The sequence below is a fragment of the Pelodiscus sinensis genome, chromosome 11, assembly GCF_049634645.1.
Source record: "Pelodiscus sinensis isolate JC-2024 chromosome 11, ASM4963464v1, whole genome shotgun sequence".
Taxonomy (NCBI): Eukaryota; Metazoa; Chordata; order Testudines; family Trionychidae; genus Pelodiscus; species Pelodiscus sinensis.
The window spans coordinates 2724362-2739850 of record NC_134721.1 but is presented as its reverse complement, the minus strand read 5'-3'; the positions used below and the strand labels follow the sequence as shown (position 1 = coordinate 2739850).

At 46.3% G+C, this 15489-nt stretch overlaps 1 protein-coding gene across 8 annotated transcripts in view; it reads right to left on the bottom strand.

The window, feature by feature from the left end:
• The window catches only part of PTPRG (protein tyrosine phosphatase receptor type G), a 660588-nt gene that overhangs the window by 510578 nt on the left and 134521 nt on the right, over positions 1-15489 (bottom strand). For all 8 annotated transcript variants that reach the window (XM_075938459.1, XM_075938461.1, XM_075938460.1 and 5 more), the window contains exon 2: positions 12065-12169. In XM_075938459.1, coding sequence (XP_075794574.1) covers positions 12065-12169 — 105 coding nt within the window. The remainder of the gene's footprint in view (positions 1-12064; positions 12170-15489) is intronic.

Below are 15489 nucleotides of genomic sequence, written 5' to 3'. Positions count from 1 at the left end.
CTCAATGAGTGCTGAAAGCCATCCGGGAGGATTTAATAGGCTGTTTTAATCAACATGATATTTACATCATGTTGGGGAGGAGGGAGGAAAGCTCCTGAAACAGCCTCAGTCCTAGTTGGCAACTCTAGCCTCAGAAGACCAGAAGTTGCCAAAAACATTGTGGCTCTCAAACATCAAGCCAGGAGGTAGTACCAGCATGCTGACTACTCAGGAGTCACTGGGGACTAAAGGGCAGGGAGAAGCCTTTTACAAGCAGGCTTGGAACGGAGGATTTTTATCCAGAACTTGCGAGAGAGCCTTAAGCTGGGAGGCTGTCTGGGAACACGAGGGGGGAGGCTGGGAAACCGAAGGCAACTGATGAGCAAAAAAAAAAAAAATTAAAACAGCATAGCCCCTTTCAGAGTGCAATCAGAGTCAGAATAGGGATAGGAACATGGGAGCAGTTGAGCACAAAGACACAGGGAATGCAGTGCTTTCCCTTGGTCTTTAGGATTTTGCTGGCGGCCATTTTGTTTTCTTGATCAAGACAGAACACAGCTTCCATGAGGAACTAGGTAAGCAGCGGGTCCAGGGATGGGGGGCTGGTTGTGTCGGGGATCCAGGGGAGGCCAGGAGCTGGGCCCAGTTGCCAAGTGTGTCGTAGGGTTGCCAGGTGTCCAATATTTTCGCCTCCTGGACAGGAAAAAAAAATTCAGAAAATACCAGATATTTTAGGTGTCTGGTATTTTCTGAATTGTTTTACCGGACAGGAGGCAAAAATACCGGACTGTCCGGGTCAATAGCGGACATCTGGCAACTGTACCTCAAACCAAGTGAGTACCCTAAAAGCACAACATAGAAGTCAGTGCTCATGCGTAGACAAAGAGAGTCAACCGCCAAGTCATTCCACTTCCATTTCATGACAAAGGTGGATATTAATAACAGAATCGACTGTTCGCTGATCTAATTGCCTTTACAAGTGACAGCATCATAGTAGTAGCTTCGAGAGGACTCAGGGCAGACAACCATTCACCTCTGATTAGTGGAGACAGGACATGCAAATCTCAATTTACTGCTCAGTTCAGCAATTAACAGCAGTATTTCTTTGGCCTTCTAACTTGAATTCATGTTTTAGAACATTAGCTGGAGAGGAGACTTACTTCTAAAATTCTTGGCTGTAATGCAGATTTTTCTGGATATTTTGATGAATATCTTCAGAATCTTACAATACAAAGAGTGTACAGACTTCAGATTTTTGGTCAACATCAAGTTATGTTATCTTGAGACAGAGAGGGTGTGTCTAGACTACAGGGTTTTTCAAAAAAAAAAAGTGGCCTTTTTACTAAAAAACTTCCCCTGCATCTAGTCTGCTGCCGCATTCTTTCGAAAATAAATGGAAAGAACGTGGCAGTTTTTTCAACTGCGGAAAACCTCATTTTACGAGGAATAACACCTTTTTCTAAAGTGCTCTTTCAAAAAAAGGCGCTATGTAATGCAAACTTTGTTTTTTCGAAAGAGAGCATCCAGACTGCCTGGGTGCTCGCTTTTGAAAAAACAGCTTGCTTTTTCGAAAGTACTGATTGTAGTCTAGATGCTCTTTTTCAAAAGAGACTTTTTCAAAAGTATCTTTCGAAAAAGGCTTGCAGTCTAGATGTAGCCCAAGAGAAAAAAAAGTAACCAAGGAAAACAGATCATTAGTTGCCTCTCCAAACAGTAAGTCTGCGTGATCACCTCTCCAGAAGTCACTATGTGACAGTGGTGTCCAATGCCATTCATATTAGCTATTCATCTAATGAGAACACCACATGGGCAAAAGAGCTAGAAATTCAGACATTTACAAAGGACAAAACCAAGTTACATTTCATCATATTTTAAACTATTTGTTGTTCTTACAGCAAAGAAGCTTTAGTGATCTTTCCTGCTTTAATGCCAGAAATTGCATTCAAGAAAAGCAGCTGAAATCTCAAATTCAAGGTGGATCTCAGTGGTTATATTTTAAATACTGTATCTTAAAGGACAACAGAAATTGCTGTTTAATGATGTTCGCATTCATATATAGCAATGGCTGCTAAAATGACAGCAATGAGCAAGATTTCTTTTCTTAATGGACTTTTTTCATCGTCAACCCAGTGTGAGTAAGGCCTATTTTTCTCTTCTGTCAACTTCCATTAATATTATTAGCAATTGCACTTATATTCAAAGGAGAAAGGACCCTAAACGTTTAGAGTAGAGAAAACACCACTCAGGGTTCTGCAATACTACATTCAGTGGGGGTGTTGAGAGCCATTGAACCAAACTATAAACCTCGCATCTGATGGAAACTACTTCAAACTAGTTCCAGCACCTGGAACAACATTGTCTAGGAACAGCTACCAAATAAGAGCACTGAAAATCTCTCTCTCTCTCAGACAGTGTTTGGAGTACTCATCTACATGTCTCTGACTACATTTCAGAGTCAGATATCTGGAGGACCTAAGAACGAGAGAGGTGCTTTGAACACACTGCAAGATTAAACACGATGGGGAAACCCCATCCATTTCATGCATAGGGTTTCCTGATACTCTTCATAAAAATCAGTTCAATAGACACACAAGTAGAGAACATTTTGTACAACTTGTGCCAATGCCAGCCTGCCTTGTTCCCCAAGAAGTCCCCGTGGTTCCAACCAGTTCATTGGAGAGGCTCATGAGCTAATTCAGCAAAGGAGACATCAACACAGGAACGCACAACCAAGCATGCCTGCAGCCACAGCCAGCTTTGAAACTGGAGCTGCCAGATATCAAAGATGAGCCTCTAGTATTTGAGCTGGCCGCCAAAATGGTCCAGGAGATGCAGTCGTGAACTAAAGCTCTGATATAGGCTCCCCACCCTTGGGGGCCACACTCTGACCCTGTCCATGCCGGGTTGGGGAATCAAAATGGTTGGCACTACTTTGCTTTCTAATTTTTTCTCAATATCTGGGTGGAGGTTTCCTGGTTTGAGCAAAGGAGCGAAAGGCTTTGTTTGGTTGGATGGTTTTTTCTACTTGCTGCTTTTTTTTTAAATGTACTGAAATGATCTCATTAGGCCATTCAGTAAATCACCCCTTCTTCACATGTCGCTCATTTGTCATAGACATTTCTCTGGATTGTGGTTATTAAGAGGGATGTTGGTATGGGTTTCTTTTTAATGGATGTGGCTGTACTTACAGTGAAGGCATTTTAAATTACTATTGATTAATTAACAAGTATCAAGGCCCAGGAAGTTGACAGTAAAGTACCAGATTTGGATCCAAAAATTGTATCTTCCATCACATCCCATAGGCTGAGTGATAAAGTGACATTCGCTGACAGAAAAAGAATGTGGAAGTTGCAAGTCAAAAATTTGGTTTACTCTTTTGATTATGATCCTTTGTGAAGTACAGTAGACAGCCCAAGAAAGTGCCGGTCAAAAAGCTCTCAACCTGGAACACTTTTCCATGTTGTGTATCTATCAGAGACTTCTTTTTAATTTAGAGGGAGAAAAGACAGAGAAAGACTTATGAACTTGCCCAGAATTTTCCACATTACTAAACTGTCAGTTGTCGTAATTATGGACACGGGGCATATGCCACATTTAACCTATTAAATATGGGAATAAGGATATGTGGGACAGACATTTTAGGACCCGATCTTGCAATTCACTGAGTACAAGCAGACTGCTGGTCTCAAACGGTGAAGTCCTAGGCTGGTGTGACTAGCTTTCCTGGTGTTCAAAGGGATTGCTCACATGAATAAAGATGCACAAGGGCTTAGGAGGTTGCAGAATCAGGCTCTGCAGCGGTAACCCTCATTAAGCTAGAATCCTCATTCATTTAGGTTCATTTATTCTAACGGGTATTCTTGCTCTAATATTTTAGCCAAATGTCACAGAATCTCTTTTGAATTTCTGTAGCCAGATTTGACATACACACAGGTACACAATGTGTTGCCAAAGTGCACACAGAAAGTGTTTCCCATTTAAATGGAACTTTGGATACTAAGCGCTGAAGTTCATCTCCCTCCTCTCTTGTCAGTTTACAAGGCCCTGCTATCTTCTTTCTTTTCAGTAGACAAGCATTCGTTTCTGTGGCTGGCTTAAAGAGCGGATGGCACACGTTTTATACCGTTTCTCTTGATACACCGTGAGCTTCGCCTCCGTGATTATGACAGAAGCCATTAAAAACAGACCTTGAATTTGCACTTCATTTAATTGCTATCTGTTCTCTCCCCCTCCTTCTCAAGATGCCACTTCTCTCACGCAAGTTCTGATTTAGCCGCTCTACAATTAAGGGCATACAAGAATAGCCCAAGAGCTGTGTTGGTAGATGATGGACTACATCGTTTTGTAAAAATGCAACAGAATACCTTCGCTTGTACAACTGGATAAAACAGTTTGTGGACCACATTTCTGGGCCACCCACACCTAGAGCGCATGGAGAGCATAGGCAGGCGTTCCACTGAGATACAGGGGAGATGGATCTAGGAACCTTTCATCACTGTAGTATCTGAGGGTATGTCTACACTACAAAGTTAATTCGAACTAACAGCCGTTAGTTCGAATTAACTTTAATAGGCGCTACACATGCAAACCGCTAGTTCGAACTTAATTCGAACTAGGTAAACCTCATTCTACAAGGACTAACACCTAGTTCGAATTAACTAGTTCGAATTAAGGGCTGTGTAGCCACTTAATTCGAACTAGTGGGAAGCTAGCCCTCCCCAGCTTTCCCTGGTGGCCACTCTGGGCACCACCAGGAAAACTCTTCTGCCCCCCTCCCGGCCCCGGAGCCCTTAAAGGGGCACGGGCTGGCTTCGGTGCCCGTGACAGGTGCAAGCCTGCCAGCACCCAGTCAGCAGACCCTGCACCTGGCACGGCACGAGCCAGCCACCCGCTGCCACCCAGCCCTCCGCCTCTTCCCGGGACCAGGCTGGCGGCTCCCGGGAGCCTGCCCAGGTCCGCAAGAGGCGGGCGCCCGCCTGGTCTAGTGCAGACATCGTGGACCTCATCTAAGACCTCTGCACTAGGCACAGGAAAGTGGCCGTCTAGGGCAGGAGAGCTGCCAGCCAGGCCACCCAGGAGCAGGTTTGCATGAAAATCAAGGTGGTCCAATGAGACCCCCGACCCTGAGCCCTGAGCTTAGAATGGCCGTACTGGGTCAGACCAAAGGTCCATTTAGCCCAGTAGCTTGTCTGTCAACAGCGGCCAACACTAGGTACCCTGGAGGGGATGGACCGAAGACAATGACCAAGCCATTTGTCTCGTGCCATTCATCTCCAGCCTTCCACAAACAGAGGTCAGGGACACCATTTCTACCCCCTGGCTAATACCACTCCATGGACCCAACCTCCATGACTTTATCTCACTTCTCTTTAAACTCTGTTCTAGTTCTAGCCTTCACAGCCTCCTGCAGCAAGGAGTTCCACAGGTTGACTATTTGCTTTGTGAAGAAGAACTTTGTTACTAGTTTGAAGCCTGCTACCCATTCATTTCATTTGGTGTCCTCTAGTCCTTCTATTATGGGAACTAATGAAGAACTTTTCTTTATGCACCCTCTCCACACCACTCATGCTTTTATAGACCTCTATCATATCCCCCCTCAGTCTCCTCTTTTCTAAGCTGAAAAGTCCCAGTCTCTTTAGCCTCTCTTCATATGGGACCTGTTCCAAACCTCTGATCATTTTAGTTGCCCTCCCCTCTCCCACCCTCTCTCTTCCCCCTCCACCTCCTTTTCCCAGTCTCCCCAAGTTTTGTTCAATAAAGAGAGTTTCTATTTTTGAACACACGTGTCCTTTATTTTGTACATCAGGAAGGGGGGCCAGGGAGGCCAGGGAGGGGTAAGTGGAAGGAGGTGAGGGAGGAATGGGGTACGAGCCCCCGATGTGGAGGACTGGGCTGGCTCTGCGGGCTCCTTGGGGTGAAGCCCCTTGATTGACCCTTCCCCCCCCCCCCTCGGATGGCAGCCTGCGGCAAGTGCAGCCGGGCTGATGGCCGAATGCTGTGATGTGCCGAGTGTGGGCATTCAGGGCACTCCAAGCCAGGACTGCTTTGCAAGCAGGGAACCCCTGAGAACTGTCTGTCTGGGGTGGGGGTCGGGTCCCTTTAAGCACAGCCCTCGGCTAGCCTGAGGCAGCAGCTCCACGCTCTAAGTCCTAATCTGATGCGCTGCCGGCACTGCTTCCGGCCATCCTTAACCTCAGTTCAGGGTCCACTCAGTGTGGACATGCTAGTTCGAATTAGCAAAACGCTAATTCGAACTAGTTTTTAAGTCTAGATGCACTAATTCGAATTAGCTTAGTTCGAATTAACTAATTCGAACTAAGTTAGTTTGAATTAGTGCTGTAGTGTAGACATACCCTGAGTGCCTTATAATCTGAAGTGGCTGTTTGTGCTCACAGCATTCTACGAGGCAGGGAAGAGCTATTCCCGGTTTACGTGAAGGGACTTGCCCACGGTTAATTGGCCAGTCTTTCATGAGGCCAGGGATGGAGCTCATATCTCCTGAGTCCCAGCTCAGCAAGCCACCCTCCAGGCAGACCCATTATTGAAGAGTCCCTGGTGACCTGTTCTGCCCCTGTAACTGCCCCCTTGCCCTGTGCACGGCAGCAGGCCTGCTATGCCCACAGCTCTCCAATCTGGCCGTATGACCAGTCACCAAATGTGTTAGCCTAGAACTGCCACCACTCTGAGGCCAGGTCTAGACTACTGGAGAAACTCAACCTAAGAGACCCAATTCCAGCAGTGAGAATACCATAGCTAGAGTCGACGTACTTTCGGCCAAATTTCTGCAGCATCCTCACTGTGGAAGGTTGATGGGAGAAACTCTTTGATCTTGTGGAGTACTCGAGTCAATGGGGGCACCATCAGCGGTCGATTTAGTGGGTCCTTACTAGACCCACTAAATCAAACTCTGGCACATGGGTCTCTGGAGCATTGATTTCGGGATAAGTGTGGACGAGGCCTGAGTGCCTTCCAGCATGGAAAGAATCAGGGTTTCTCACTGAATTTAGTATCAAACAACAGAGCTGTTCAATCTAAAAGCAAGAGCCACATAGATCTGTGGGGTCTCTGTGGAGCAAACAGTGCCCATCAACACTGTGGCTTGCATGCTGCTGACAGTAACAGTGAGGACATGCAACGTTCCATCCTTGCCTCCAACTGTTACATCACATTAAAAGAAGCTTAAATGTCTGAAAGTAAATTACTAATGGCACTCCCCCGACCCCAGCAATTGCTGTAGTTGCCCCCGGGAGGTTCTACAATGATGAAGAGAAGAGGACGTGGTCTGGATATTTGTGAATGAAAAGGGAAGTGTTTTTCCAGGCTACGTCTACAGAAGAGCTTAAGGACACTTTCTTCCCCCGACACAGGGAAAACCAATCTCTATTCGCCTGATCACTTAACCTAGCCACCCTAACCACAGCCAAAAATCTCTGCCCAAGAGACATCACACCTGAAAGCCAGGCAAACTGCTCCACCACACTCCACGCATGAAACAGTCCAAGACCGGGGGGGAAGGAATTAAAGTAGCCTCCGCCTCATCCCACACGACGTGGGACAAATACATGCTCAGCATCCCCGTCAGCTGACACTCACAAGCTCTCACCTCCCCAATGGGCAAATCTTAGTGTCATGAGGTAAGAAGGAACGTCCTCTCATGGACCAGTAAGTGGTTACAAGATAGGAAACAAGGGGCTAGAAATAAATGGTCAGTGGAGAGAGAGAGAGAGAGAGAGAGATGGGAGGTCCCCAAAGGATCTGTACTGGGACCTGTGCTGTTCAACATATTCATAAATGATCTGAAAAAAAAGAGGTGAGAAGTCGGAAGGCAAGTTTTGCCAACAATACAAAATTACTCAACATGGTTAAGCCCAAAGCCGACTGTGAAGAATTACCAAGGAGCCCACAAAACTCGGTGACTGAACAACAAAATGACAGATGAAATTCAATGTTGTAAGTGCAAGTAATGCACTCCACTACACTTATAAAATGATGGGCTCTAAAATCGGATGTTACTACTCAAGAAAGATCTTGGAGCCATGGGGGCTATTTCTCTCAAAACAGCTGCTGAATGCGCAGCGGCAGCCAAAGAAAAAGCCGACAATGTCAGGACCTATTAGAACAGGGATAGACAATAGAAAATAACATAATGCATTGTGGCTACATCTACACTGGCCCCTTTTCCGGAAGGGGCATGTAAATTTCATGAGTCGTAGTAGGGAAATGCGCGGGGGATTTAAATATCCCCCGCGGCATTTAAATAAAAATGTCCGCCGCTTTTTTACGGCTTTTAAAAAAGCCGGAAAAGAGCGTCTACACTGGCCCCGATCCTCCGGAAAAAGTGCCCTTCAAAGTAGGAATAAGATCCTCCGGAAAAGGGCACTTTTTCCGGAGGATCGGGGCCAGTCTAGACGCTCTTTTCCGGCTTTTTTAAAGCCGTAAAAAAGCGGCGGACATTTTTATTTAAATGCCGTGGGGGATATTTAAATCCCCCGCGCATTTCCCTACTACGACTCATGAAATTTACATGCCCCTTCCGGAAAAGGGGCCAGTGTAGACGAGCCCTATATGTATTCAGTCCATGGTGTGTACACAATACCTATGGCACGTCACTCCATCTCAAAAAGATTAATTAAAATCAGAAAAAAGCTGAGAAAGGTAACCAAAAAATTCCCTAAAGATATGGAACAAATTCCATATGAGCGGATTTCAAAGTCTTGACTATGCAGTTTTGAGAAGATAGAGGGAAGGGGATACGCTAGGACAGGATCCATAAAATCATGAAGGGGAGAGGGGAATAATACTTTACTCCTTCACATAAGAAGAACCAGCGTTACCCAATTATATTACTAGGTAGCACGTTTGAAACAACCTTCAGGATGTATGTCACACAATGCACAGTCCATCGATGACACTCATACCCACCGCAATTTGTGAAGACCAGAAGTACAATGGAGATAAAAAAAAGAGTGAGGTAAGTTTGTGGAGGATCGGTCCATCAATGGTCATTAACCAAGATAGTTCAGAATGCAACCTCATGCCTTGAGGCTTCCTATTTCTCCAAATGTCAGAAACTGGGACTGGGTGATAGGGAATTGATCACTTAATAAATATACCATGTTCTTATTCATTTCCTCCAAGGCACCTGGCATTGGCCACTGTCAGAAGACAGGCTCCTAGATGGATCATTGGTTTGAGCCAGTACCGCTGTTCTTGTGCCTCTATTTCCCAATTTAACTTCTGTTATCAGCAATAGTGACAAAGGGGTTCTAATTAGATAACACTAATCAGGTAGAACTGCATGAGATTGACGACTGAGGAGGCCCTATCTGTTCTCTGTAAAACAAAACAGATTGGCTATTTTCCCTATAGAAGCAAGAGATTTATCGATAGACACAATAGAGCAAAAAAGCCAATAGATAATGTGCAATTAAAAATCAGGTCTATATATTTTACACTGACATGTATTTAAAATGGTTGGTAAGAGTTTTTACTGGAGATAAGCAATATTAGTCAAAGAAAAAACTGAATAGTCATGATGTTGAGTTTAGAACATTGTCACATGCAGAGACATTTTATAAACTGTAGGACTGATTAAAAACAAAACCCAGCATCTCAGGCTCAGAGTTTTCATATCTATGACAGCAAACTCATTCCAACAGTGTTTTATTTGTCTTCTTGAAGCATTTTCCTTTTATTGGCGGCAATGAATATTCCAAATGCATTTCTAGATAACTAAAAGCAAGGAAACATGCCAAATGCCATTTAACCTGTAATTTTTGTATAGTTGGTAGAGGATAGATAAGAATTGACAGACCATCCATTTTAAAATACAGATTTTTTTTCCCTTGATTTGATTGCTTCTACTATCAGATTATTTACTTGAAAATCCAATACAGAAGCAAAACTAGCGTCAAGCCTTTTCCTCTTCATTAGCCGGTATTCTCAAAGTTATTAAAAATTAGAGTTCATTTGACATAGGCGTATTTTGTTTCCATGGCCTTATTTGCCAATGAGACAGCATCTCCGATTATGACATCAAATGAAAGGGAAGTGTGACACCTGATGTTTCTGTATATTAATGGATGAATGCTAACCTAGTCATGCCGTTTCCGTGAAAGTGATAATTTATTACTGCGAGCAGAATTAGCAGTATTATGCAGGTTATAATTTTCCTATTTGGCTGACATCAGTATTCCAAGTACTTAGAAAACCAACTGTATCCTTTAGATAAATCCAGTTCTATATACTGTGGAACCAACATCCAATGATTTAAATACATCACAAGTTCTTCTGAAAAAAGTTATGCGAAATTAATAACACAATGGACCCTCAGAAAGAAGCAAGTGTGTGGAAACACTTTCTGCAAACAGAACCCTGGCTCCCAACCTGATTTGTTTTTCTTTTCTCCTTTTCCCCTCTTCTTGAAGAGCTGGTCTGCAAACGAACAGGAGCAAGTCTGCAACTACCCAAAAATTGCACAAGCAGGTGGCTTGGTACAAGTTACTTTGTATCTTGACAAGTAGTCTCAAAATTGAGCCAAGATGGCAGGATTTTCTTAGCCTGGGGTCACCAATGATCCCTGTGGGGGTGGGGGCTGTGTGTTACCACCCCCCAAGTGCTGAGCTTCCAGGATTACTGAAGGGGAGGAGTCTGGCACCACCCAGAAGCCGCAGTTGTGCACTGCCGCACTCCTCATGGCAGCAGGAGCCGCCAGGGAAACGGCGCACACAAGGCAAGTGCACTTGTTCCGCTTCCTCTGCAGCTCCTGCTGCTGCGGGGAGGCACAACCGCTACCGTCATACCGCACCAGCCCCCTTACTGATCTCTGAAGCCAGGTCCTTGGGGGATGGGGTGCCATGGTGCGAGAGGGTGGGACAATGGCAGGAAGAGGCAGGGCGTGGGGGCCAGTAATGAACATCCCCTTCCCTCCCCAGCCCAACGGGAGTCATGGGCTGGATCCCAAGATTGCTCTGACGGGAGACGACCCACAGGACGGGAGTTTGAGACCCCATCTTAGACCTTTCTTACCAAGCCAATAAAACCAACAAAAGATCCACCTAATTCTGCTTTCTCTGTATCCTAAACCAAGCGAATAAGGATACGTGAAAACAACAGGATAAATAAGCCACATGAATTCTCCTGAGCTGGAGTGCAAACCATGAATTTTGGGGGTAGAAGCAGATGACACAAAAGTTGCCCCTTTATCCTGCAGCTATAGGAAACAATCAGGCAATCAAACTGCATCCCTGAAAACAGGATCGCAACCGGGCTTGGTTGAAAATTTTGCAAAAGGACATTTGGGGAGAGACAACTTTGGCCAACCTGTTTGAATAAGTAAATTTAATCTTGATTTTGTGCAGTCTGTAACCCCTCAGCTACCATAGTCCTTACTCTAGAATGTTGAGCTTTGATAGTCAACTTATGATCCTTTTCACTGTAAACATATCCCAGTGCGGTGGCAGTATTTAAGGAGATGATCAGAGCTGAACCATTCAATGTGCGTAATGTTCCCCTGGGAACAACAGACGTGGTATGGCCGAGTGTTCAGAAGTTAAGTGGCTGATCACTACAGGGAAAGGCTTCCAAAAGGCTCAGTGATGGAGTGCACTGATTGTTAGCCTACAAGGCAAAGGGAGAGCTGGTATAACCTACACTGCTTTGGTGGCTGACAGACTGGAGGTGTCAGGGGGCTGACACCCCATTAGGCACCACAAATCTCACTCTTGCTGGAGCAGGGGGTACCAAGGAAACTATCAGTCTCGGCCCTCCAAGAACATCACAACGCTTCACTGCCATTTTGTGGCCAGTGAGTGGGGGAGTGTCGCAGCTCCCCACAGGAGCCAGCTATGCAACCATCATCTCGCCTTCCACACTCAAGGTCAGGATAGGTCAGTCAAGCTGCTAGCTTCTCAAGGGAGTCACTGCGAAAACAGAAGTAATGAAGCTCGCACAACAGAAGTCCAATTCCCGTTTCACGTTCCTGAAGGGGCTGTAACAACAAACCGTATACAACAATCGCTTCAAACAAGTAGTTTGGAGATTGGCACAGGCACATTTCATTCCAATACCAAGAGAGTCAACTCACCTGAGTATGCCCAGTAAGGGTCCCCCGAGGCCTTACGCCGCCGTATTTGCACAGAACTACCATGTCTGTTTTCATGCAACGAGCCAACGTAGCCTTCAGTCAGAGCTGAGAAGAGAAGAGAACAGCCGCCATTAGGAAAATGAAGTTCACCCTCTAAGGGTGTGATGCTGTTCACGAACAGAGACACTCCTTACCCCAGAAAGGTTCACAATCTAAAGAGACGACTCAGGAGCCAGGACATACTGGGAAACCCCAATGACTGAGTTACCTTCAGAATAGGTTTTTGTTGCTTCTGAACAACGATCTTTCCAAGGAAGGAGGGGAGGTGCAATGAGGAGAGAAGGAAGTGATGGATGTTCAAGATGCCAATGCCATTGGAGGAAAGGGGAGAAGGCGGGTTATGCTTTCAGGAAGGAACTGCCTTCTTATTCTGTGTTTACACAATAGCACCTAACCAAATGGAATCCTCCTCTGTGATTAGTGCTACAGCCATACAATACAGAAGACAACACAACATCCACCCAGACCTTGGGTTTACAGAAACGTGTGTACACAGAGCCTTGAATCAGGCATACTCTCTGACGAGAGACTATTGGGCTACTGTGATACAAATTCCTAGGCAACGTGCCCCCTGATTGGTTTGCCAACAACTCTCACCTTAGACCTGACAAATGCGCCACACACACACACACACACACACACACACACAAAGTTTATCCATAAGGAACAACCTGAAAGATGTCAATAGAGAGCTCCTAAATTGCAATGGTTATGAATCTTGAGGAGACGAACGTACAGGTAACATTTAAAGAACAATCTATTTTAGAATTGTGCATCCATCTGTCTGTGAGTCCATTTGCTCAAGAACACCTCCTGAAGGGTAAGAGCTAGGACCACCGAATTTGGAATGCAATCTCCTCTTCTCCTCGCTTAAAGCAGAGTCAGGGGTTGGTTGTGCCAGGAAAACAGGAAGTGCCTGGAATGGGAATGTTTTCCATTCCATGGACAGGGAGGGGCTGTTTGGAGGGATGCGATATTCACAGTGTCCACTAGGGGCAGCAGCACCACCAAAAGAATAGCCAGCTGAAGCTGAGATCCCCCATCTTGCCTGCTACCCGACTGGGTAAGTGCCCTCCACTCCACCCCAAACTCCCTGGGAGCGAGGAGGGAGAGGGATAAAGTCCTTGGCAAGCTCCGGGAGAAAGAAAGGCCCTGCCAGTCCCCTCTCCACACCAGGAGTAAGCAGGAGGAGGGAGAAAGCCCCTCTTGCCCCCCCGTCCCAGGCCAGGAGAAGGAAACAGTTCCCACCAGCCCACAGGGACTAGTCAGAACCAGCCAACTCCTTTCCCTGACTCCTGCACCCCCACGCTGAGCCCTTCTCAATCTCAACCCTCACTCTCACACTCCCTGCATCCCCAACTCCCTATCCTGAACCCTCCCTCAACCCCCCCCACCCTGACTCCTGCACCCCACCTCTGAGCCTTCTGCGCTGAGCCCCCCACATCTCCAAGGCGATGCCCCGACTCCTGTACCCCCCCCCCCTCCCAATCCCATGCCTGGAAGGACCTGGGGAACACCGGGTAAATCTGCTAGTATATTTACATTACAAATAAGCGTTCAGGATTTGGAATAATGATAATTAGTCACCAGAGTCAATATGTTCAGGCAAGAGGCTCTTGTCACCCCTCCCTGGCTGGCTGGTGATGCAATGTTAATTAGCTTTGTGCAGTCCCAAGTCTTTCAGTGGAAAACTATCGGGCAACCAGAAAACAAATGAAAGCTCCTGAAGGAAGCAAAGGGGTAGGAGGCTTTACCTTGCGTGTGAGGAGAAACAAAAAACCTCCTTCAGGAGGCGGCACTCGGCATCCCGTCTCTGAGAAGCCATATTGGGAGTGGGGATGGACAAATAAAAACCGAATCCTGGGAAGCCGGACAACTCCACAAGAGAATGAAATTGGTGTGGGGGAGGGGAAAATGAGGAGACCTGTTTTATTAGCGGGGAAAGGGAACGGCCCCCTAAGCGCAGACCTAGGTTTGCGTTTCCTGATTCTGGCTTGTGCCATATCTGCTGGTTGTCATCACTCCCTCTCCTGGCTAGTTAAAGCTTGGCCCTTTCTTCCATAAGCCGACTTCTGTTGTATTTTAAGGGCTCACAAGCGCTGTGTGTCATCCAGGAGCAATGGTTGAAGGTAAAATAAGTCAACAGGGGTACAATGCCCCTCCGGGCAGTTTTGTGAGCAGCCAGTGCCAGGGTATGGGTCCCATAGGGACAAAATTCAAAGGGACACCATGCGCAAGGCGAAGACAAGCGTAACCCAGCGGAGTGACTAAAAGGCCAGTGATATCCGAGAACTGGCCCCTCCACCCCACCCAGAGAAGCGCAGGGAAGATTCCTGCTGGTTGGAGGCAAGCAGGAAAACAAGGTGACTCATGGTTCTGGGTGCCCAGAGAACAGTCACATTCCCTGCCCTTTCCTAAGAAAAACGAAACAATCTGAAGAGCTGCGGACATGCCCCCGTGTGGCGCACAACAGGTTAGCTTCGGTGTTTGCAATGGAGCTACGCTGACCTACACCAGTAGAGCATCTGCTCTGGACATTTAGGCCGTTGACAGACTTCCTGTCTAGCCACTCCAAGGGTCGGGGTGGACTTGCTTTACTAGGTGTGCACAAAACAGTAGTTGCTACAGGAAACACAGAGTGTAGCCAGATTCTTGAGATACCTATGGCATCAAGCTCGATGCTTCAGATACTGTATTACACTTGCTTCCCCTACAGCCCAAGCGACATTTTAAAATCCCCAGCCAGGCAGTCCTCCAGTGGCCCAGGAGTACCCTCTCTAACAGGATAGAGGTCTTTGGCAAGGTGGAGATTAACTGGCTATCCGGATGACGGCTTGAGAACTTCATGGAAGGCACGTCACACGACAGTAGCTCTCCATCCCACCCAGCATGGAGGACACAGACCCAACCTTCCAGCCAAGAAGACGGAGGGGAGGTGTCAGGAAGCCACCTCATGTACAACCCTATGACCAGCACGCAGCAAAGAGATTCATGAAGAAGGAACCGCTAACATGGTTTGCTTTCATAAAGTGAAGAACTTGAACCCACCAACTGAAACAAAAGAGGGAGCCACCAAGTGCTTCCAGGCCTTTTTCTTGTTATAGTTAACACCTGCTTTTTTCTCCTTTTAAAGAAATGCTCAGCTTTCCCAAAGGGGCAACTTTACACATGCAGATACTGCGTGTACTGCTTCCATCCACTTGACTGAATCAAATCTGAGCTGTCCGAGTTCACAAATGTCAGGAAGCTAGTCTGAAATGGAATTTGCCTCTCTCTGTCACCACACACCGCCGCTGCAAACCCCCGGCCTATAATAAATGCACACATAAAAATAAAACCTGCTTGGGAAGGCAACGAGAACTGTC